A 23,325-nucleotide genomic window follows, 5' to 3' on the forward strand; every position below is an offset into this window, starting at 1 on the left:
CATTTCAGCATTAGCTTCAGTAAAAGTGAAGGAAACTAAACTAATAAGTGTATCAGAGTCCAATATTTGTCAGGGACATACATGATAGGCCACACATCCACAGATGTCTTGGCTAAACCCCAGATTTCCACTAAACCCAAAACCACTCCACCCTCAGTTTATCCTGACAAGTCTTACAGACTTACGGAGAGTGACTTTAATGAAGCTTTTGTCCTGTTTTATGCCTTAAGTATCGCACCTTCAGTGACAAAGTTATAACAATGAAGTATTCAACTGATCCTTAACACTAGATGGCGACAAAACACAGTATTCACAAGAGGAAAACACATTCATTGTGCATATAAAGGGGGTGTAGTATTTCAGCTATACCTTTTCGTGAAATACCACGCATAGCTTATACTTCCTGACAGATGTCACTGAATAAGGGCATGACTGTGACAGAACTCAAAACTCAGCCAAATGAGCCGCCTTTTTTTCTTATCCGCCATCAGAAACACTCTCCGCTTGATAAATCAATCATTTTGCATGTTCAGTTTTGCAGACATCCGATTGGCTGCCGTGTTTTTTATGTATGTATCACTTTGAATGGATGGGAGTGGCCAAGTCGGTCAGAGTTTATCAAAATGGAAAAAATTGTTTACATGGTTCTATCTATGGTTCCATGAAGAACCTTCAACATCCATGGAACCTTTCGATTACACAAAAGTGTTCTTAATGGTGGAAAACGTTTCAAAATGTCATTTATATGGGAAAAAAAAAATATTTTAAGAACTGTTTAGCTATACTGAAAGCTTCTTTGGGAACCAAAAATTGTTCTTCTATGGCATCACTGCAAAATAAATAAAAAAATAAATAAAACTCATGCATTTATTTTCAAGAGTGTATTTGCAGTACAATATCAGCTTTCTGCTAACTCAATGCATTGGAGTATAAGTTATTCAAACAGCAGTGTGCTACATTTTCAACCTCGACACATTGCATGTAAGTGGCATTTAGTTATCTTAGAAATAAGTTATTATGCGTTTTTAATTGCATTCAGAGACTTTGCATTCTGTACCAAATATATTATAAATAGTGCAGTAAGAGTAGTATGCTATTCTGAACATAACTCACCTTTATTTAAGTGAAAATAATACTTATTAATCAACTCGTTGTAGAATAATTTCACAAGAATTATATGTATCATACAAGTGAAAGAAAGTGCGTGTTTTTCCGCATGTACTGCGGTAGACCCGTGGGCAGTGAGAGAACAAACTATCATATTGCATAACAAACTGGCACCAGACTGCCGAAGTGAAGGGATTTAACCGATTTATAATCTCATCAGCAGGATTGAGATAATTAAACCAGCCAGACATTACATAACAGTCAATGATGTGAATTAAAACACATAGCACTGATGTGATTAAGTGTAAATCCTGAGAGAGACGTGTTTGAGTCACTTACCAACACAACACATCCTGCTGTACAAGGAGTGAACTTGTTCTCCATAACTCCTCTGGTAAATCATTCCTTCACTGCAACAGCTATAAAGCGTAAAACATCCCGAGACGTCGCCGGGTCTCCTGCAGTCATTCTTAATGATTTCCCACGCTTCCCATGACCTCAGTCACGGGCAATAATGAAGCCTATAGGCCTCCGTTAGCCAATGGCATCGCTGCCTGGCTCATCTATCTTTAAATGAAGCCTAGCAGACTAACAGAAATGTCATGAAACTTTGCAGATATAAAAGATTCAGGACATTTTCAAAGAGGCCTTGTAAGGCCGTTCTTGAGAAGTGCTAGAAAACTCTCCAAACTCTGCTCATCCAGTCTGAACTAATGATACTGTTGTCTTCTGTAGAGCTGCTTTATAGCTGGATTGAATTTGCTTCATAACCGAACTTTGTAACACTGACACTGAACTAAATTGATCTGAATAATGACAACTGTCTTCTGTAGAGCTGCTTTGTACTTATTTTTTCTTAACTTCTAAGTATATTGTTTACAGAGAAATATTTGTATTACTCACTGTGTGTCCTTAAAATGTTCCTGTGATTTTTGTAAAGTGAAACAACATTAAGTTGGCTGGAATGACAATAACCGCTAATCTAACCTTTGCATCTGAAATTACAGCTAAAGTCATTTCTGACTTGTGTATAACCATGAAGCTGTACCACAGTATGTTATGAGCGAAGGGCTAAAAGTAACGGTCAAACGAAAAAGCAAAAGCATCCCTCTGGTATTAAAAGATCATAAATCAAGTGTAAAGCACTTCACGGGTCCTGAAATATGCTCTTAATGCCCTGCTGCTCCCTGAACAATACAGTCATGCAAACATATGTGCTGTTCACATCACGGCTCTGGAACTTTCCGTTATGGCAGTTGTACGTTCTGACGGGGCCATTTTTCACAAGACATCTGGGAGCTCTCCTATAGTTTTATGAATTTGACTTGGAAATATATACAGAAAAGTTTCTGATGTACTTTTATTTATTCACTGAACACATGGAAAATCTGAGCCTCTGGACTTCCATTTGTTATTCAAAGTTTTGATGTAATTTGCCATTCAAAGTTGTAGTGATTGCAGTGATACTACAGCCTTGCAGAAGTGTTCACATATTCCCTGATTCTTACAATGTATATATGAGCAGATTTATTCCATCACTACAGGATTTATAGAACATTATTAAAGGGATAGTTCACTTTAAAATGAAAATTCTGACAGTTTCTGGTCCCACTGACTTCCATAGTATATTTTTTTTCCTACTATGGAAGTCAATGGGACCAGAAACTGTCTGGTTACTGACATTCTTCTAAATATCTTCCTTTCTGTTCAGCAGAAGAAAGAAATTCATACAGGTTTGAAACAACATGAGGGTGAGTATATGATGACAGAATTTTTAAAGTGAACTATCCCTTTAAGTCCCTCCAACAATGATCTCACTGCTGTTACTTTCACAGGATCTGTTTACTGTGTGCTTATACATTGTCAATTAAAGAACATGAAAATATGTATTTAGTGTTTTTTTATTACCAGACAATTAAAGTACAGATACAATCCTTTAGCTAATACTACAGAAATAATTCTGCATTTGATTTAGCATTTTTTTATTTTATGACATCTTTTATTTTTGTCGTTGATACCTGCAATATTACTTTACCTTATTATAAATATGTAAGTAAATGAATAAATACATTTAGCTTTTTTAAATTTACTTTATGAAATCCTTTATTTTGTATCGGCACCAGCATTAATACTGCACCTTATAAATAAATAATAAATAAATAATGAATAAACTGTGATTTTATTTTATGCAATTCTTTATTTATTTTATATTGGCACCCACATTATTAATTTACAAAATAAATAAATAAATAAATAATTTTGTATTGGCAGGTGCATAAGGCAAAAGGATTGCATAAAATAAAATAATGCAAAAAAATATATTTACTTACTTATAATAAGGTGAAGTAATATTGCAGGTATCAACGACAAAAATAAAAGATTTCATAAAATAAAAAATGGATAGGATAGGATAAATATAGCAATTTTTTATTTTATGCAATCTCTTATTTATTTTGTATTGGCACCCACATTATTACAGCAACCTTATAAATAAATAACTAAATAATTTGTTATTTTATGCAATAATTTATTTATTTTGTATTGGCACCTGCATTATTAATGCATTTTACATTCAATCAATCAATCAATCACTCAATCAACTAACTTTACAGTTTTATGCAATCCTTTATTTTGCATTGGCACCTGCATCATTACTGCACCTGTTTGTTTGTTTGTTTGTTTGTTTGTTTGTTTGTTTGTTTGTTTGTTTGTTTGTTTGTTTGTTTGCACATTTCTCCTCCACATGACAGGTCTGGTAAATGGCACAGTAGAAATATAGAAGCATTAAGGGTTAAGCTCACAGAGAAGAGGTTGGAATGAGATCAGAACCTCTCATAACCAGAATCATATAACACGTCACTTCATTCTCTCCTTACAGAATGCACAATGGACACAGGATGAACAAAGCAATAAAGTAATCATCTGTAATAAATTCTGCGCTATCCTGCCCATACGAGGTTTATGATCAAACAAACAAGATCCTGAAGGAGGAGGGGAGGAAGAGTGACAGTGACAGAGAACACCAGCCAACCGCTAGCAGAGGTCATCTCCGTCACAACAACACATGGAGCATTCTGGAAAACAGATCCTTACAAACACTGGGACTCAAATACTGATCTAGGAGGTCAGTATTGATCCATCTCATCTGAAATACTGATCTATCTCACCAGATATACTGATCTATCTCATCTGATATACTGATCTATCTCATCTGATATACTGATCATGATCTATCTCATCTGATATACTGATCTATCTCATCTGATACACTGATCTATCTCATCTGATATACTGATCTATCTCATCTGATATACTGATCTATCTCACCAGATATACTGATCTATCTCATCTGATATACTGATCTATCTCATCTGATACACTGATCTATCTCATCTGATATACTGATCTATCTCACCTGATACACTGATCTATCTCATCTGATATACTGATCTATCTCATCTGATATACTGATCTACTCACCAGATATACTGATCTATCTCATCTGATATACTGATCTATCTCACCAGATATACTGATCTATCTCACCAGATATACTGATCTATCTCATCTGATATACTGATCTATCTCACCTGATATACTGATCTATCTCACCTGATACACTGATCTATCTCACCTGATATACTGATCTATCTCATCTGATATACTGATCTATCTCACCTGATATACTGATCTATCTCACCTGATATACTGATCTATCTCACCTGATATACTGATCTATCTCATCTGATATACTGATCTATCTCACCTGATACACTGATCTATCTCACCTGATATACTGATCTATCTCATCTGATATACTGATCTATCTCACCTGATATACTGATCTATCTCACCTGATATACTGATCTATCTCACCTGATATACTGATCTATCTCATCTGATATACTGATCTATCTCATCTGATATACTGATCTATCTCATCTGATATACTGATCTATCTCACCTGATACACTGATCTATCTCATCTGATATACTGATCTATCTCACCTGATATACTGATCTATCTCATCTGATATACTGATCTATCTCACCTGATATACTGATCTATCTCACCAGATATACTGATCTATCTCATCTGATATACTGATCTATCTCACCTGATATACTGATCTATCTCATCTGATACACTGATCTATCTCATCTGATATACTGATCTATCTCACCTGATATACTGATCTATCTCATCTGATATACTGATCATGATCTATCTCATCTGAAAGTCTCCTCCATGCCCTGCTAACAAACAAGTGTCCAACTCTTTGACTATACTTTAATAAGTGTTATTCCACTATTTTCCAATGCAGATCTCAAAAGCAACAACTTTGGACCGGTTTCTTTATAAACTTGTCTAACATATGTCTAAATGTATGCGTCTGACACCTAGGAGCTATCAGTGCAATCTTCAACTGTAAACTCACTCTTTTGCAGGCTGAAAGATAAGATACATGGCCCTGATCAGACACGTTTGAGAGGAGAGTTATGAAGGTGTGAAAGAAAGTATGACCTTTCTAAATAGTTCCCAAATCATCTTTCTCCAAGAGACATTAACATGTGAGAGGTTTCAGACCTTCACATGAAGGACATCATGAGATTTAAGACCTGTGTGAAGGTCAGCCCAACATCTATGTTAGATTGAAACTAGAGGACACATGTATATGTTTAAAGTGCAACTTAACGTTGCCCTGCAATTTTTTGTAGAGGACTTTTCTAATATTTATTCCTATTTTCTTGCAGAAGTAACCTTTTTGGACCAGCAATCACTGCTTCATGTAGTATTATTGTGTTTTTTAGTAGATGAAAGTGTAATGCAAAAGAAATTAGGTCAATATGATGAGGCCAGTTGTTATTCTGGTACAAAGAATAGATAAAAATAGAAAGTATATTTATTATCATTGCTGAAATCCTAGACCTCATTTCCTTTACCTATGTATCATTACCACAACATAAATTTAATGTTAATTTAATACATGGAATTTGTTTTAGTTTGCTTTAAAATGCATGAGCAGCATCTATACATTATGCTCTTTCAGGTTTGGCACATTATTTTGAAAATATATAAAATATATATAAAAAAATAAAAAAATAATAATAATAACTATATATATATAATATTTATTTTCAAATATATTTTTATTTGATTTTCACTAATTTCTCTCATCACCGCATCCCCTTTCGCCGTTTACAACCTAATTTATTATATATATATATATATATATATATATATATATATATATATATATAAATAATAAATATTGATATATATAAATAATAAATTAGGTTGTAAACGGTGAAAGAGGATGCGGTAATGAGAGAAATTTGTGAAAATCAAATAAAAATTAACTAAGTAACTGTGCATGACTGTTAATAATCAATTTTTAAAAATCTGAAAATGTATGAAAATGTTTTGAAAAATATGTATTAAAAAAAGTTAAATACTCATCTAAGTATGAGAGGATCACCACTATAAACATACTATAAACACACTATAAACATGATACGCTGCAAGATTTTGACAAAGCAAAATTAATCCAATAACCACTCCCCTTTCTCATTATTTGACGCCCTCTATTACTGGAATTAAAGGGTTAATCTTACTGCCCACAATGCCCTGGCAGAGCAAGAGAAGAGGAGACAAGATGAAACAAGCGCAGAACTCGAGAACATCCCAGATCTTCTCATTTAAATCTCTCACCTTCACCTCTGTTTGCCTCAAACGCCAGACAGCAAAGAGAGAGACAATGTGCAGGAAAAGCACCAGTGTGGGGAGAGCGGACTCTGAGGGGCTCAGTGGCATTAGGGCTGGGATAAACCTGGGATAACCCTGGACGAGGCCGGCAGCGGGAACAGGTGGAGGGAATGGGGCGACGTGGGGTGTGTTCCCGAGTTAGGGCTGAGGCCAGACATTTAAAAAAAGACACCAGTCTCTCAGCCAAACGTGGAGTCAAGTTAGTCATTTCTCCTTCCTTCCTTCCTTCTGAAGGGAGTTTCCTCTACTATATTATCTTGTCTTCTTCTATCCTTTCTCACTGCCCTTCCCATGTCATCTTTAATGCTGGAAACACACCTGGAGCAGATGAAACTTCACTGTGCATACATTCACACTGTTTTTCATTCACTACAGATGTCTTTCAACTCTAAAAGTGTGAACCAGTTTTAAAATCACATCAAATTAGAATTAATGTTAGACTGAAAAGTTGGCAAACCAGATTTGTTTGAACATTTAATACGACACCAGGCTTTGCAGAACTGGTTGAGTTTGAAATCAGAAGACACAACCAGACTCTCGGGACAAACTAGTTAAAGAATTTCATCAATCCAAGGGTAACGAAACACCCAAAGGCAATGAGGAAAGTGTGCAGTCGTCAGCACTTTAAAACAACTAACCAACTGGCAATTTAAAAACACAAATATTCATAACTAATCCAGGTTCAGTCTAAATTAAAAGTCAAAATCAAAAAAAGGGATAGTTCAACCAAAAATTAATGTCATTAATGTCCAAACCCGTAAGACTTTCATTCATCTTCTGAACACAAATGAAGGTATTTTTGATGAAATCTGAGAGATTTCGTTCCTGCCATTGACAGCAACGCAACTACCACTTCACGCTTCAAAAAGTTCATAAAGAGATTGTAAAACTAATCCGTATGAATTGAGCGGTTTAGTCCAAATCTTCTTGAAGAGACACAATCACTTTATATGATGAACAGATTGAATTGAGTCTTTTATTCACATATAAACATTGATCAGAGAACATAAACAGAAACTCAACTGAAACTGCTTAACTTTTTTAAGCGTCAAAGTGATAGTTGCGTTGCTGTCAATGGAAGGACAGAAATCTCTCAGATTTCATTAAAAATATCTTCATTTGTGTTCTGAAGATGAACGAAAGTCTTACGGGTTTGGAACGACACGAGGGTGAATGATTAATGACAGAATTAAAATGTTTGGCTGAACTATCCCTTTAACGCATGTTTCTGGTCTTATTTTGAACAATTCATCAGTGAATGCGATTCAAAAATCAGTTCTGTAATCTAACTTACTCCACGTCTTAAACCACTGGGCCTTTTGTTGACATCACCAATTATTTATTTTTCACCCCCTCCAGCCATTTGGATCCATTCTGGTATGTAACGCCCACTTGGGTTGTAAATTATGTTGATTTTAAGGTCTACTGACAGCAGCTGTTATACAGATGAAAAACGTTTCTTAACTGAAATAAAACTGATATAAAATAAATTATAAATATTAAAACTTAAACTTCAAAAACACTTTAATGAAAAATTGAAACTTGATGTTCAAGTTGAAGAACTAAAATTAATGAAAAAAATAGATGACAGCTACACTTTAAAAAATGCTAGGTTGTTTCAACCCATATTTGGGTCAAATATGGACAAACCCAACCATTGGTTTAAAATTTTTAATTAAATTGTCGATATTTGACTCAAAAATGGATTGAAACAACCCAGCATTTTTAAGTGTAAACAGAAATAAAAACACAAAAATGACAAAAGCAAATAAAATAACTACATTTAAAATGAAAACTGAAACATATAAAAATATGGTTGCACTATTTTGATGGTCCACTTTAAATATTCTACTAACTTTAAGCAACTTTGCAACTACATGTCAACTAACTCTCATTAGAGTATTAGTAGACTGTTACATTAGGGTTCGGGTTAGTAGAATAAATTGGCATGTACTTGCAAAGTTACTTATAGTCAATAGAATGTCTGTTAAGGAGCATCAGAATAAAGTGTTAGCAGATATTAAGCAGACAGTCTATTAATACTTTAATGGTTGGTAGTTGTACATGTAGTTAAGTTATAGTAATTAGTCTAAAGCGGACCATCAAAATAAAGTGTAACCAAAAATATTAGGTCATAATAGCAAATAAATAATACTAAAATAACACTTGTATGCTGTTGACTGAAGACAATTACAATGGAAAGCAGTTCCATAGTAAGTCCATTAACATACACACTTTTGGTTTTGTTTTTACAAACAAGTCATGTCATAGATGCTGGCCACAAAGCTAAACACATTGATTGAACAATTCTTCACTATTAACTATTATGTTTTGAAACCAAAGCAACGCTGGAGTTCCGCTACATTTCCGCTGTATCAGACGCTCTGTTATTACGCGTGGGAGAAGTCTGCTCCAAGACCGCAAAACAGGTGGAAGCTTTTTTAAAGCTCTCAAAAATAGCACATATATGGGACACCTCGCATTCCCATGTAGACACAGAGAATTTCTCGAGCTGTTTTTCTGCCCGCCCACCCTCTTTACCGCGATATACCCGTCCGTCTGACCTGGCGAACGCTAACTCCTCCAGGTAAGCTGGAGGAAGATGAGAGCGCTCACACCGCATCCAATGTGGGACGAAAAAAAACCGAATCATCCAAAACTAAAACACATCACAGATAACTGAAGTGTGAGAGGTTTTAAATATGGAATAGAATTTAGAGGAAGCATCTGCGTATGTCAAGACAGAACGTTTCCTCTCACACGTCGACCACACGCGCAATCAAACATATAGAAAAAGACACACAATCTTGGTCATCTGACCTACCAGGTATGATCTTCATGAAGTTTGTGGAGCAGCAACGGCAGACAACCAGAGCAAGAGCGCGCCAATACAGTCAAAGAAAAGAGTCTCCGTTTGTTTGGTCGGCACTGTGCCTTTCTTATTTTTGACGGGCCATGCCTGCTGTTAGGATATGTCAGCCCTGCTCCCGGTGGCTTTGCAATTAGGTGGGCGGAGGCTGAGGGGGTCGGGGTGGGGGGCGAGTGGGGCACTGTGAGTGGGGCAGGGTAAAAGAGCTCACCGTGGATATAAATATCATGCCGGACAAGTTGCTCACACTGGCACAGTTAGAAAGTGATGAAACCCGCGGTGGCCAGCTTGTTCCTGGATGATCATAGAGTTATTTTATGATATTGCATCACAGTCTCAGCTTTACCTTCCCAACTGCTGTTAGACACCAAGACGCCCGTTTCATTAAGTTTGTGAGGAATAATTGGAACAAAATAATCCGATACAATAAGCCCTTGTGGAAAAGAAGTGTGCTTAATTGTGTTAAATGTTCTTAAACTTACTTAAATGCAATTAGTTTAACTTGGCCCACTTAAGTAGGACTTAAGTAAATCTTTGTTGTACTTTGAATGAACTGACAAGCATTTATGGTGAACTAAAATATACTTTAGTGTCATTTCTATTGGAACTTATATTTTGCCAGGCTGTTGTTGTAAATAAGAATTCTGTTGTTAAGTGAATTGCCTGGTTAAATAAAGGTTAAATAAATGATATGGCCTATTTAAATGTATTTTAATTACACATTAGTAAAGCTGAAGTTGCAATTTAGTATATTCAAATATATAATGTTAACTGTAATATTGAATAACACTAAGTACTTTACTTGTGCTTTAGTATGTTAGTAACATCTACTTTAAAGCATTATTATTCAACACAATGATTTAAAAGTGTACTTAAGTGTGTTAAGAAACATAGTCATGAAAGTATAATCTCTTTAATATAACTATACCTTTTTATTTGATTGTAAATAACATGCAATTAAGAAAAAATTATTCAGTTTACACTTAAGTATATTCTTTTATTTCCATAAGAATACCTTGAATTTCCTTGAATGCAATGTAAGTTGCTTCAGACAAAAGCATCTACCAAATGCAAAAATGTAAATAAATAAATAAAATAAATCCAGTTTCTATAGACCAAACGGCTCCATTCCTTCTCTAATATATTTCAAAATGCTGGACTCTGTTTTAACATTTTCAATCCAGAGACCTTCCCAAGCACTCGAGTGCCAGGGTTCTTACTGTATTTTTTCCATTGAAATATGGAATGTGGTAATGGGAAAAGCCTGGCATGACTGGAAATCTCCACCTCTCTTGTGCCATATCATGACTCTTTAGAGACCACCCATGAAGCCAGACGTATGCTAAATATAGTAGAGTTTTACACAGCAATCCACTGAAATTAGCATGTGGCATTGTGAATTATGGCGTTGACAGAGTGTTGATTTCATTTTCACGTTTAAAGCCTTTATGACCGTGATTAAATACAGTATTTGAAGGCATCTAATTTGCAGGACTTGGCATGGGAACTATATTTGTAAAATAAGATAATCATTGACTGAGCAAATCTAGTAATCAGTCCTAGTCTGACTCCACTGAGGCTGTTTAATACATTACAAATAGGTCTTAATATGAGTGCGTCAACTTTTTTGGCAAATTTAAACGGATGTACACTCACATGAAGATTACTCACATCAGAAGCCTTGAAGTTTTATTCCTCATGCAGGTCAGAGATCTAATGACCAATTAAATACTTTATTTCGAAAGGACCTTATTATCAGACACTTAAAAAAATAATCAGAAATTAAATGTAAATGCGCCTGCAAATATCCTGCACTTGCATCAACACACAAACAAAGTTGCTTTCCACTGATACTGCATCCACACCTGTAGGTGTCAGTAGCATAAAGTCAGTGATCCCTGTTGTACACTGAAAAAAAATATGGTGTTGGATTTACTTTGTAATTATTTGTGAAGTTTACTGGCGGCGAGTGATAACGGTTTCAATGCAACGGCAAGTAACACATTGAATTAAACGTGAAATCTTGAAGCTGAAAGACTGGAACAGTATGTTTTACAAGAAAATACTCTTTCAGTCTTTCAATAATCCGTTTTGTTTAACTTTGAATACAGTGTATCAGCCAGTGAAACAACAAGAAAATTACTTTACGGATAAAGCATTGAGGAAAATCAGTTCCTGGCAAAGAATTCAAATATGAGTTCTTGTGTGTCATTATTGATTCACCTGGGGACATTTTAACCTTGTAGACAGAAAAGACTCATGTGATGTCAAAACCACTGCTATTTCAGAGGAATGTGTCATAAATCTTTTATATTACTGTCAGCCAAGGCAAAAGACAAGGCTTTTTATCGGAGCACTCGCTTAGTTTTCCAAATTCAGAAAGTTGAAGTAGTAATATAGTTTCATGGGTTTATTATTATTAACACAGCTAACAACTACAGGGACATAATGTTACCAGGTGTAACAAAATATTAAACAAACAAGCAGATGTAGAGGAGTGTGCAGCTAGGTTTCACATGAGGAAACTATCAGTAAATATAATATTGTGTGTTCAAATCCAATTGCAATACATTCATAATGATTAATATATTTAACATTAATAATATTTCTACTAATATACTTTTTTACATTAAGAGTAACTTACTTTAACTTTCTAACACATTATGAGTTAACAATGAATAATATTGTATTTATAAAGGCAACCAAGATTAATAAGATTGTGTGGAATCTTTAGCATTGGATGTTAACCAGATGTTATAAACATTATGCCTTATACATACAAAATTCCAATATCATATTTTTAAAAAAGCTGTTACAGTAGAACTTTTAAGATGTTAATCTGACGGGTTAATTAGGACGGTATGCTCGCTACAAACAGAAATTGAACTAAAAAAATAACCCTTTACTGAGAAAAAATAAATCAATGGAGTAAACAGTATGTCAACTAGCCTGAATTTCCTCTATACCCAGAACATGGACTCATCCCTACAAAAGCTCTCATTTCACAAGAGGCGGACGGCCAGTTATGGATATCACAACACCAGAGAGCCATTGAATGTGTCTGATAAGACTTCTAAAAGGTCAGATTTATTTGGCTCTCTGAATTCACTGGATGACTCATGGACTGCACCACAATCACATGGCATTGAGAACATCACAGAGCGTCTGTCACAACATCAAAAACATGCAGGAATTCATGGTGGAGGCGGACAGAAATTCAAACTTGCACAACACATTTCTGCTTGAACAGAGAACAGTCTCAAACTTCATGCTTCATGTCCAGCGTATGACTGAAGGATTGCTAATGAATAAAGTATTGCTTCTAGACCATTACAGAAGAACAAAAAGTTGCTAGGCACAATAAATACTTTCTGTCCTAGCTGTAGGCTAAAATTTCACTAAACAACAAAGTGACTGAGCTCCTATTAAAAAGTTTCATCTGAAAGTGTTACGGGGAAGAGGTTATTTTCTATAGACAGGTCTTCAGAGATACAGTAGGGGGCAGCATGAAAATACAGAGATCTCTCATGCAACCTCAAGCACATCTGACTTGAGTTAGTTAGTCTGAGCATAATATTGTATAAATGCTTTTTCCTTTTTCAAATCCAATTGTGTTTGGTTGGAATTCAGGAACTGTGGATTCCTAAAAGACCTGTCATGATGAAGTGACTAACAAAAACCTTCAAACAAAAGGCTAATTGTTTCTGGATCTTTCCTCTGTGATTCACCTACTAAGCACACCCATTAGACTGTGCAAAACTTAACCACTTACTGTGAGAAATCTGCAACAGTAGATTGTTCCAGTAAATAACATGAAACAAATCAATGGTTCCATTAAATGTCTTTGCATTTAAAGTGTAGAAGCATCAACTGAAATGCACAGCTATATAAACAACAACAAAGGCAACTGCAGCACACATTCCAGAGCAATGGGGAGAAAGACAAAGGTGGAATTTGGGATGGACAACTCCATCTACTCTGTGGTATGCCCCATTACATAATACACAAAGCGACAAAGCAGAAGTCACCAGCTAATAGTTGACCACTGGAAACCGAGACCTAGTTGTTTTCTAGAGGAAACGACCAAACACATGTGCTTCCTGCAAGAGTGGCACACAGGATCCTCTAAACACAGCATTGATTTTGTTGTTTCATTACTCTAGAAGAGCTCTTTTTCTACTGCAAGAACACAAAAACTATATGGGTTGTGTTTGGCAGCAGGGAGGGGAGAACTGACTCCAAACATTGTATTGTCAGAAACACAGTACTCATTACCAGCTGTCTGGTATTCCCCTTGAAGAAGGAAAACTTGCAACAAAATCACTAGCTAGTCCCAAAATGTTGCACAGCAAAAGGGTGGTTGCAAAACATTGCATGCATAATTTGATGTTCTGGGTGTGGTGTGAATCACTGTGAGAGGTTAATTTCTCGAAATAACTGGAAACAAATATGCCCAGATTTGTGCCTGTGGAAAGAAACAGCGATAAACCAGGAATGTTGAATAAATACAGCTACAAAAAGATGTGCATTGTTGCATAGACAAAACATTTTGAAAGAGGTTCTAGAGTTGTTGATACTGTCCATATCTTTATACAAGCTAATTTGATTTTAATCTGCCTGCATTGCAGAAAATATATTAAAAAAATAATAAAAGAAGTGAAGAAGTATAAGCTTCTCTGCACAAATCTTGAAAACCTATAAATGTACTTGTGTTTCATTCAATAAATATTAAGCTCAGGCATCATTCACTCAAATATCATGCATATAAAGTTACACACCACTCAAGAAAAGCATGTCCAACAGTCTAATAACAGCACAACAATTCTGACACTACAACAGTCACCTTGAACCTCCCACAGAGCAAATACGGATGGAAACCGGAGCAGTGCTACTGACATCAAAGCACATTTGAAATATAGAGTGATAGAAATGAAAAAGGACTCATACCTTCAATGAAGTTGGGGAAGGATTTGCCTTCTGGCTCTTGTAATGAATGATCCCAAGTCTCTTCATCCGGCAGGAGGCCACGCTCTATGGCCAGTTCTTCCAAGACATCATAGTCCAAATCATCTCCTGCAACCTCTGTCAGTGAGGGTGTAGCAGGTTGTCCCGCAACAGGACTGGCAATCTGTTGCACTTCAATCACTTCCTCGACCACAACAATCTTCTTCCGCATGGCGTCGTCTGTGGACTGCTTTTGCACGTCGCAGGTGATGTCGTTGGCAGGAAGGGGTCCAGTGATGACAGGCTGTGTGGGGGCCTTGCTAGCCAAAAACCTGTTCTGCTTCTCTGAGCTCTGCTGTGTGTCAGGAGCAGCCGTGTGTTGTGCAACGCTGGGAGGTTCCCCTTGTTTAGGGAGGGGGGTGAGCTGGGCCGAGTCTGCTGTAGCTGCTGACGCTGAGGCTGCCGGTGCTTCCCACTGTCTCTGCAAGGAGGATGTTTTTCCTCTCAGAACCTCCCGTTTTTCAGCCCAGGGCTGAGCAGGCTCCACCTCCCCTTTGTGAACCGGGGCCTCATTCTGTACAGCTGTTGGTTGCATGCTATCCACATTGTGCATTCCTTCAGGGGATGTCTTTGCAGAGTCATTTGTTGCAACTTGCTCAGGACCCTCAACCTGACCTGCATCCTGGGCTGTTGTCTTTACCTCTGTCACTTTTGTCTCAGCTATAGGTGGAGGGACCTGTTTTACAGCAGGAGTTTTGTTTGAAGATTTCTGCTTTTTCTTCTTTCCTTTTAAAGGCTTTGAGGCATCCTCTGTATAACTGTCTTTTGCAACTTTGGCCTCTTCTGTGATTGCAGGTTCCTCAGTCTGTTTTGCTGGGGATGACTTTTGTTGAACAGAATCAATTTGTTTTGGTGTCTCTATGTTTGATTTCAAAGTTTGCACAACTACTTCTGAAGTCTTGCTGGAGACAGCTGTGGTAATTGTCACTTCAGCACCTTTAGATAGGGACTGAGATTTAGGGCTGAGGTCAGGTTTGTGACCTTTAACCTCTGCCTTAACCTCAGCAGTAGAAATAGCATCAGGAATACCCACCTTTTCATGAACTTTTAAAGGACTAGTGTTGTCATGTTTAGATGCATCTTGGGTTTCCTCTGTTTTTTGGGAAACAAGTACTCTCTGTTGCTTGTCAGTCATTTGAACAGTACTAGATGCTGTGGGTGGCACTGCTGTGACGGCTGACTTACTGACACTCTCCTCTACAGAAAGCTCAAAAGTATGCAGTGGTAGATTAATCTCTGATTTCTTTTCAGCAGTTTGTATTGCCGAATTTTCTTCTTTCTTCGGCAGAAGTGGCATTGCTGATTCTAGAGATTTGACAGGCACCTGAGAGATAACAGAGGTATTTGACTTCACCTCATCCACATTAGCACCAGGCACATGTTGTGGTGCAATGGAGGTCTCATCTGCTTTTTCGTTCTTGATTGGTTGTTCTTGCACATTTTTTTCCTTTGTGGTTTTCTGCGTTTTCTCCACTTTTGGTTTTGATGGAGTAGGACAAGGAGCATCCTTATCCATTTTGCTACCAATTGTGGATGTGGTTTCATGAGAAACATTAAAGCACACTTCTTTTTTAGGCTCTTTGTTGACTGCTTCAGTACAGACAGAAAATATGGAGGATTGCACTGCTGTTGCCTCCACTGTTGACATCATGGTTGGTATATCCTGCACATTTTTGGTCTTTTTGGATTTCTTTGTTTTCTCCACTTTTGATTTTGATGGAGTAGGACAAGGAACATCCTTAGCCATTTTGATATCGTCAGTTACTGTAAATGTGGTTTCTTGAGGGACCTTTGTAAATGCCTCTATTTTGGGCTCGTCGTTAACTGCTTCATCAGCGACAGAAAATACAGGGGAGTCCACTGCTGTTGCCTCCACTGTTGATGAAACAGTTGATATATCCTGCACATTTTTGGTCTTTGTGGCTTTCTGCTTTTTCTCTAGTTTTGGTTTTGATGGAGTATGATGTGGAGCATCCTTTTCCTCTTTGGATGTGGTGTCTTGAGAGACACTGACAAATAGTTCTTCCTTGGGCTTTTCTTTGACTGCTTCATTGGAAACTGAAAACACAGAGGATTTCACTGTAATTGTCTCCACTGCTGTTGAAACAATTGTGCCATCTTGCACATTTTTGGTCACAAAGATTTTCTTTGTTTTCTCCACTTTCGGTTTTGAGAGAGTAGGACCAGGAGCATCCTCATCTATTTTGTTATCACCTTTGAATGCGGTTTCCTGTGAGACAATGACACAGACTTCTTCCTTTGGTATTTCTTTGACTGTTTCAGTAGAAACAGAAAGCACAGAGGACTTCACTGCATTTTTCTCCACTGCTGATGAAACAGTTGAAACATACTGTACATTTTTTGTCACCAGTGTTTTATGTGTTTTCTCCACATTTGGTTCTGATGTAATAGGATGAAGAGCATCTTTACCCATTTTGCTTTGCTCTTCCGTGGGCTTTTCTTTTGCTGCTTCAGTAGGGACAGAAGACACAGAAGATTTATCTGTTAATGCGCCCATTGTTGATGAAACATTTGAAACATCCAGCACATTTTTGGCCACAACAGTTTTCTGTGTTTGAGCCACCTTGGGTTTTGAAGGAGTATGTTGAGGAACATCCTTAGCTGTTTTGCTATCAGCTATTACAGTGGATGTGGTTTTCTGGGAGACCTTCATAAACACCTCTTCCTTGGGCTTTTCTTTGACTGCTTCAGTATGGACAGAAAACACAGAGGATTCCACTGCAATTGTTCCCTCTGCTGATGAAACAGTTGACACATCCTGCATATTTTTCATCACAAGGGTTTTCTGTGTTTTCTCCACCTTCGGTTTTGAGGGAGTAGGACGACGAGCATCCCTGGTGGTTTTGCTATTGTCAGTTGCTGTGGATGTTGTTTCATGAGAGACCTTAATAGGCACTTCTTCTTTTGGCTTTTCTTTGGCTACTTCAGTATGGACAGAAATCAAAGAGGATTCCACTGCTGTTGCCCCCAGTATTGACGAATCTAGGCTCAAATTAGCCTTTTGTGGTTTCTGAACGAATCCTGTCTTGGTGCATTCCACCATCTTTTCCTGTTCAACTGGCTTAGCATGGCGAGTTTCAATAGAAGGCATATGAGAGACTGAATGCATAGCAACCTTCCTCCTAGCACTTGGTTCCATCTCTTTGGTGTAATCACGAGTATCAGAAAGCATTGGCTGCTCCTTGGATTCCCATGATCCTTTGGGTTTGATCTGACTGCTAGCCACTGGGCGACCTCTAAATCTTGGTGTTCTGTCATTGGATTCAGTAATTTCAGGTTCATCCATGCTCATTGTTTTCCGACGGTACCCCTGTCGATCCATCAGAGCCTCTTGTTTTTCTGCACCCATTTTGCCGGGTTTGGGAACATAAGAAGTTGGCCCCTCAACAGATTGAACCCGTTCCGCCTTGCGGGCGATGGCCAGAGTGGCAGCTGGCCGTCGTACTCTCTGTAGAGGAGTGGGCACAATCTCTGGAGGCAGATGTAGGTAATCACGCAAGTATACAATCCCTGTATTAGTAAGGTACCAGTAGAAATGCTTCCATGTAAAGGTCTCCCTTACATATCCCCTGGATTTCAGTGAGCCCATGGCTCTTATCACCTGCAGGTTTGCCACACCAGGAATCTCAGGGTGCATGGTCTGAGGGCGCTTGTCTTTCTTGGCCACCATGACGCCATCCCGAAACAGACGCTCATAGATGGCCTTCAGGCTGTCAAGGGGCATTACCATTCCAGCAACCATTGTACTTCCTTAGTCTTGCAGCGTCTGAGGTAAACAGGAACAGCTTTGCCAAAGAAGAACAAATCACTGAATGACCTCACTCTCCAGGGTCCTGAGGCAGAGCCTGCTGCCACGTGCTGCCAATTCAATCAAAAAAGACACTAAAAATAAATACAACCTGTCTGTTCGTTGTTGTTTAGCTAACTTCCTTCCTCATCAAACGGGTTTCTTCTTTCTTCTCAAAGTTTCTCAGAGGCAAAGGAAAAACTTAGAAAAGGAAAACTGTTCTCTCCTTCACTCAGCCTTCCTTGGAAGTGAGCATAGTCCGAACTGGCAGAGCTGCAATGAGAGGGGGTGTGTGTAAAAGAGAAAGAGAGAGAGAGAGTACTATGATCCAGTCGGCCCCTCCTACCTCGCTCGAGCAAGGAAGAAACTGCTAAAATCAAACTGCCTGGTCGGCAGACTCTTAACAGTTGTGAATGGCTTGATGTAAACACTTGCAAAGATAATTGCCAAAAGTGTAGGAAGCAAAAATAGATCTCTAAAAATGGAAGAAAAGAAGAAGTGCTCGTTCAGCACACCTATGTCTCATTGAGGCATATGTGCTACACTGTCTAGGAACCACCCACAGTGGTGCACAGCACATGTTACACACCCCCGGGGTATGTTGGACCATCTCAGAGAGTAGATTGGTCAATGAGAAGCTAGGTTTGAGAAAAGGAGACACCCTTCACGTAAGTCATCCAATAGGTGAAAGATACAGTTATTAACACCTACCTTAGGCAATCAGGGTTTACACACTTCAGATCGTGTGTCGGGACACTCCTTTTTCCCTAGAGACACTTGAAAATGCCTTACTTTGGTTTTGTGATTAATAGGTTGACAAAGAACATTTGAACATGAATGACTGACTTAACTGATGAATCAGTGCAGATACTGCACAGGAAGAAAGTACGAGACAGCAGGGACTCAAGTGGAAAAGTACACTAAAAGTACGTTATTATAAGCGCAATCACATGCAGAAAAAATAAGCAGGCAGAAGAACACATGTTACTGTTTAGCTAGTTTTAAACTGAAGCTAATTTCAAATGAGTAGCTGGATAATGTTTTGAATACTGATACATTTGTATATTTCTATACAGCAAAATCCATCTTTAATTATGGAGTTAAAAGATGATAAAAGACCGTAGCATTACACTAAGCACGTTTTTACAAGCACTGTTGGCAGTACAATGATGTGATGCAACAGTTTGAAAGAACGGATGAAGAATTCATCTAGGGCTCTATATATCTCAATCTCAATATAGCTGTTGAATTTGAGTTTCCTATGAGAGAGTCTACTATATAAAGAACCATGCTTTGCTGCTAACCTTTCAAAGGAACCATGAACATGGTGTCTGATTTTGAGGGAGTAGGACAGGGATAGACACAGACAGATGCAGAGACAGAGAGCAGAAGCAGTGAGAGTGTAGAGTTGCACCGATTGTCTCTAATGCCTTCTGGAAAAACTGAATATGCTTCTTAATGACCACTGCAATTACCAGTTTTCTGAGTATATCTGGTTGGAATAAATGGTAGGGATATGCCATGCACACCCCCTCATACCTCAAACGGAAAATGTTTTTGTTTTAATTGCCATGGAAACAGTCAGACAGTGTGTCAGTTCCGGGAAACTCAAATATCCTCTTTCACGTCACTCCAACGCCATGAAAATAACTTGTGGGCAGCTGTGCAGGACATCACAGCACACTTAACCAAGAACAACCTCTCTGTCACAATCGGCACAGATGAATGCTGTCTGGGAATAGGGAGTGCATATAATGTGATTGATTAATATGCACTCATTAAAGTCATTGGCTATTAAGCTGTGTCTGAAACTACTTTTTTATTAGAATTTATGTTTATAATTTATACATGTATTTGGTTCATTATAATGTTCAATTGTTATTCATTATTATGGAGATTATTATTATTTTACTTACACTACCGTTCAAAATTTTGGGGTCAGTGGGATATTTTTTAAAAAGAAATTATTAATTCTATTCAGCAAAGATGATTGATTAAGTGAAAGTAAAGTAATTTATAATATACAAAAGATTTCTATTAAATGTTTTGCTCTATTGTCTAACTACTTTTAAAACATTTATTTAAATTAACATTTATTTTACATTATAATAATATTTCACAATATTACTGTTTTTTTTCTGCATATATATTTTTGATCAAATAAATGCAGCCTTGGTGAGCACAAGAGACTTCATAAAATTGTTTAAAAAAACCTTAACCCTAAGCCTTACCAATACCAATCAATTAAACTGTAGTGAGTTATTTAAAATTTGATTAACTATTAGCTAATAATAATTTGAACATAAAACAGACCTAGAAAGAGCAATAAAGGATTTCTATATTTGTAAAAAAAATCTGTCAGACAGGCTCAGCAAAAAATGTAATGGTTTTATAAACACTTTAAGCTATGAAATGAAAGATGTACTCTTTGTTTGTTTGTTTGTTTGTAAGGCTTCATTAGTTGAAGACTGTTATAAAACAATCTTTGGGTAATCAGAGAGAGTTAGTAAATACACATAAACATACTAACCATAACCTCTACTCTGATTTAAAAAAAAAAAAAAAAATCCTCCAGAAGTAAAATTTCTTCATACTGAATAAGCAGTGGTGATTCACTGATCATTATTTTGTTCCTCAATTATTCCCATGTGAGTCATTAGAGGTGCTTAGAGCTCACATTCACACATGACTGATTTCAAAATGTGTAACAGTTTAGAAAAACCGGGTACTGTACATGAAATGAAGATAAGCGATAAAGAGGCGGGAGAATGGATTCGAGGTCACCTAATAGAATTTATTGAAGAATCCAGCTCTCCATTTGGATCACTTCAGCTCTTTGTGAGTGATCCCAGTTTGCCCAGAATAGACATTATCTGGCTCTCTTCCCACTTTAAAGTGTTCACTAGGGCTCAGAAACACGTGCCTTCCTCCCTCAGCCTGCTGACAAAGGTCGACATGACCCAGAAGTCAGTTTTGCATGTGTCCGAGGCAACAGAGACCTGTCAGCTGGGATATAATTAAAGACTTTTTTAATATACTCATTCAATTTCATTTTCAACTTTCCAACGACTTCCAAGTCACTTACAGTCTTAAAAGAGATGCAAATTCTGATGAGACGTGAATGAAATCCGATATGACTGGAAGATGCATTAAACAGACGAGTGCCACATGAGAATTTGTCAGTCACTTCAGGGCTTCGGAAGACTCATCTTGGTTGCATGGATGTTTGTGATTTATATTCAGCTCATCTTCTGAAGAATCTAAACTGAATACTCTTTCAGATCTGCTGAATGAACAGTTGAATATGATTTGCAATAATGATGCAGAATGCAAATCAACCTGAGGACAAAGAACACACACCTACTATTATTAACAGTCTCTCTAAAGTACACACTACACTATCCATATCCATATATATCACACCACATATCTGCTAATATTGAAGTCAACAAATAGTTTTTCTTTTTCATTTAGTCTCTAAAACAAGTTAATACAAGTACTATTAGAAAAAAATAGATAATAGTTAATAAAATAATATATAAATAGATCATCCTTCAATAAAAATAAAAATTCTTTCATCTTTTACTCTCTTAAGTTATTCTAAACCTGCATGAGTTTCCTTGTTTTGTGGAACTTAAATTATCATATTTTATCATATTTTGAAGAATGTTGGTAACTAAAAAGTTTCTAGTCCCCATTGACTCCCATAGTATTTTTATTTTATTTTATGGAAGGCCCATTAACTGATTGGCTACACACATTCTTCAAAATATCTTTGTGTTCAACAAAAGAAACAACAAAAGTTGTTTAGAACAACTTGAGGGTGAGTAAATGATTCCAATTTTTAATTTTGGCTGAACTATCCCTTCAAGTTAGCCACATTATAATTAGGAAGCAGATAATACATTTAAACTTTTAAAAGTTCATGCTCTTAGCCCATGGCTAATATTGTAAGTGGAGTTGGGGACAGGGATTCAGCTGTCCCAAGTGAAAAAGTGCCGACACCAGTGCGGCCTATCCCGTCCGAAGACATGGTGTCACCTCTAACCTTCAGCACCTGTTCACAACCCAGAGGAAACTCAATCTCCTGCTGTTCTCAGCTGATCAGGAACCTTATATGGAGGGAATCAAGGATTCTGATACATCTGGAGAGGTCAAATATGATCCTAACACCATGTCCTGACCAGACGTGATGTGACGCCGTGGCACTCGATAAAGAGTATCTTTTCCATGATAATCAGAGATTTTGTCTATACCTTTTAATGCGAGTTTCAATATCATTTTGAGTGACCTTTATAGCCGTACTGAAAGCAACAATGGATAATTCACCTCAGAACCAAGAAAGTTCAAACTGTGAACAAACAAGTGTATTCTATGACAAAGATTGTTTCAGTCACTCAGTATGTATTTTTAGTCATATAACAATGGTGCACTATTTATTTGTTGGATTAAGTGCTTATCCATTTTGTTGCGAGTGCAGTGCGCTTGCAGAGAGAGCTCCGCCCACACGCTATTCTGATTGGCTGTGATTTTGGATTGATTTTGTCATGCCTCAGTCGCATTGCATCTGGTGTGGACAGACAAATTGTTTGCTGGAATCTTATTGCGTCTGGTTAGGACAAACACTGTGTCAATAACTGCAATGTGGTTCTGAAGCTTATCATATGATCTTAAGGAAGTAAACATCATTACAGCGTTTGGAAAAATTGCCCCAAATGTGTCTATGTTGAACAATCTCCAACCCATTAACACAGCTGAGGTCAAGCATTT

The 23,325-nt window shown here is 37.2% G+C and overlaps 1 protein-coding gene across 1 annotated transcript in view; it reads right to left on the reverse strand.

The window, feature by feature from the left end:
• The window catches only part of plecb (plectin b), an 80,122-nt gene extending 61,023 nt beyond the window's left edge, over positions 1 to 19,099 (reverse strand). Inside the window, 1 exon segment of the mRNA XM_084089580.1 lies at positions 14,691 to 19,099. Coding sequence (XP_083945706.1) covers positions 14,691 to 18,510 — 3,820 coding nt within the window. The 5' untranslated portion in view covers positions 18,511 to 19,099.
• Positions 19,100 to 23,325: the final 4,226 nt, after the last annotated feature.

This window comes from Abramis brama, assembly GCF_963993115.1.
Source record: "Abramis brama genome assembly, chromosome: 17".
NCBI lineage: Eukaryota > Metazoa > Chordata > Actinopteri > Cypriniformes > Leuciscidae > Abramis > Abramis brama.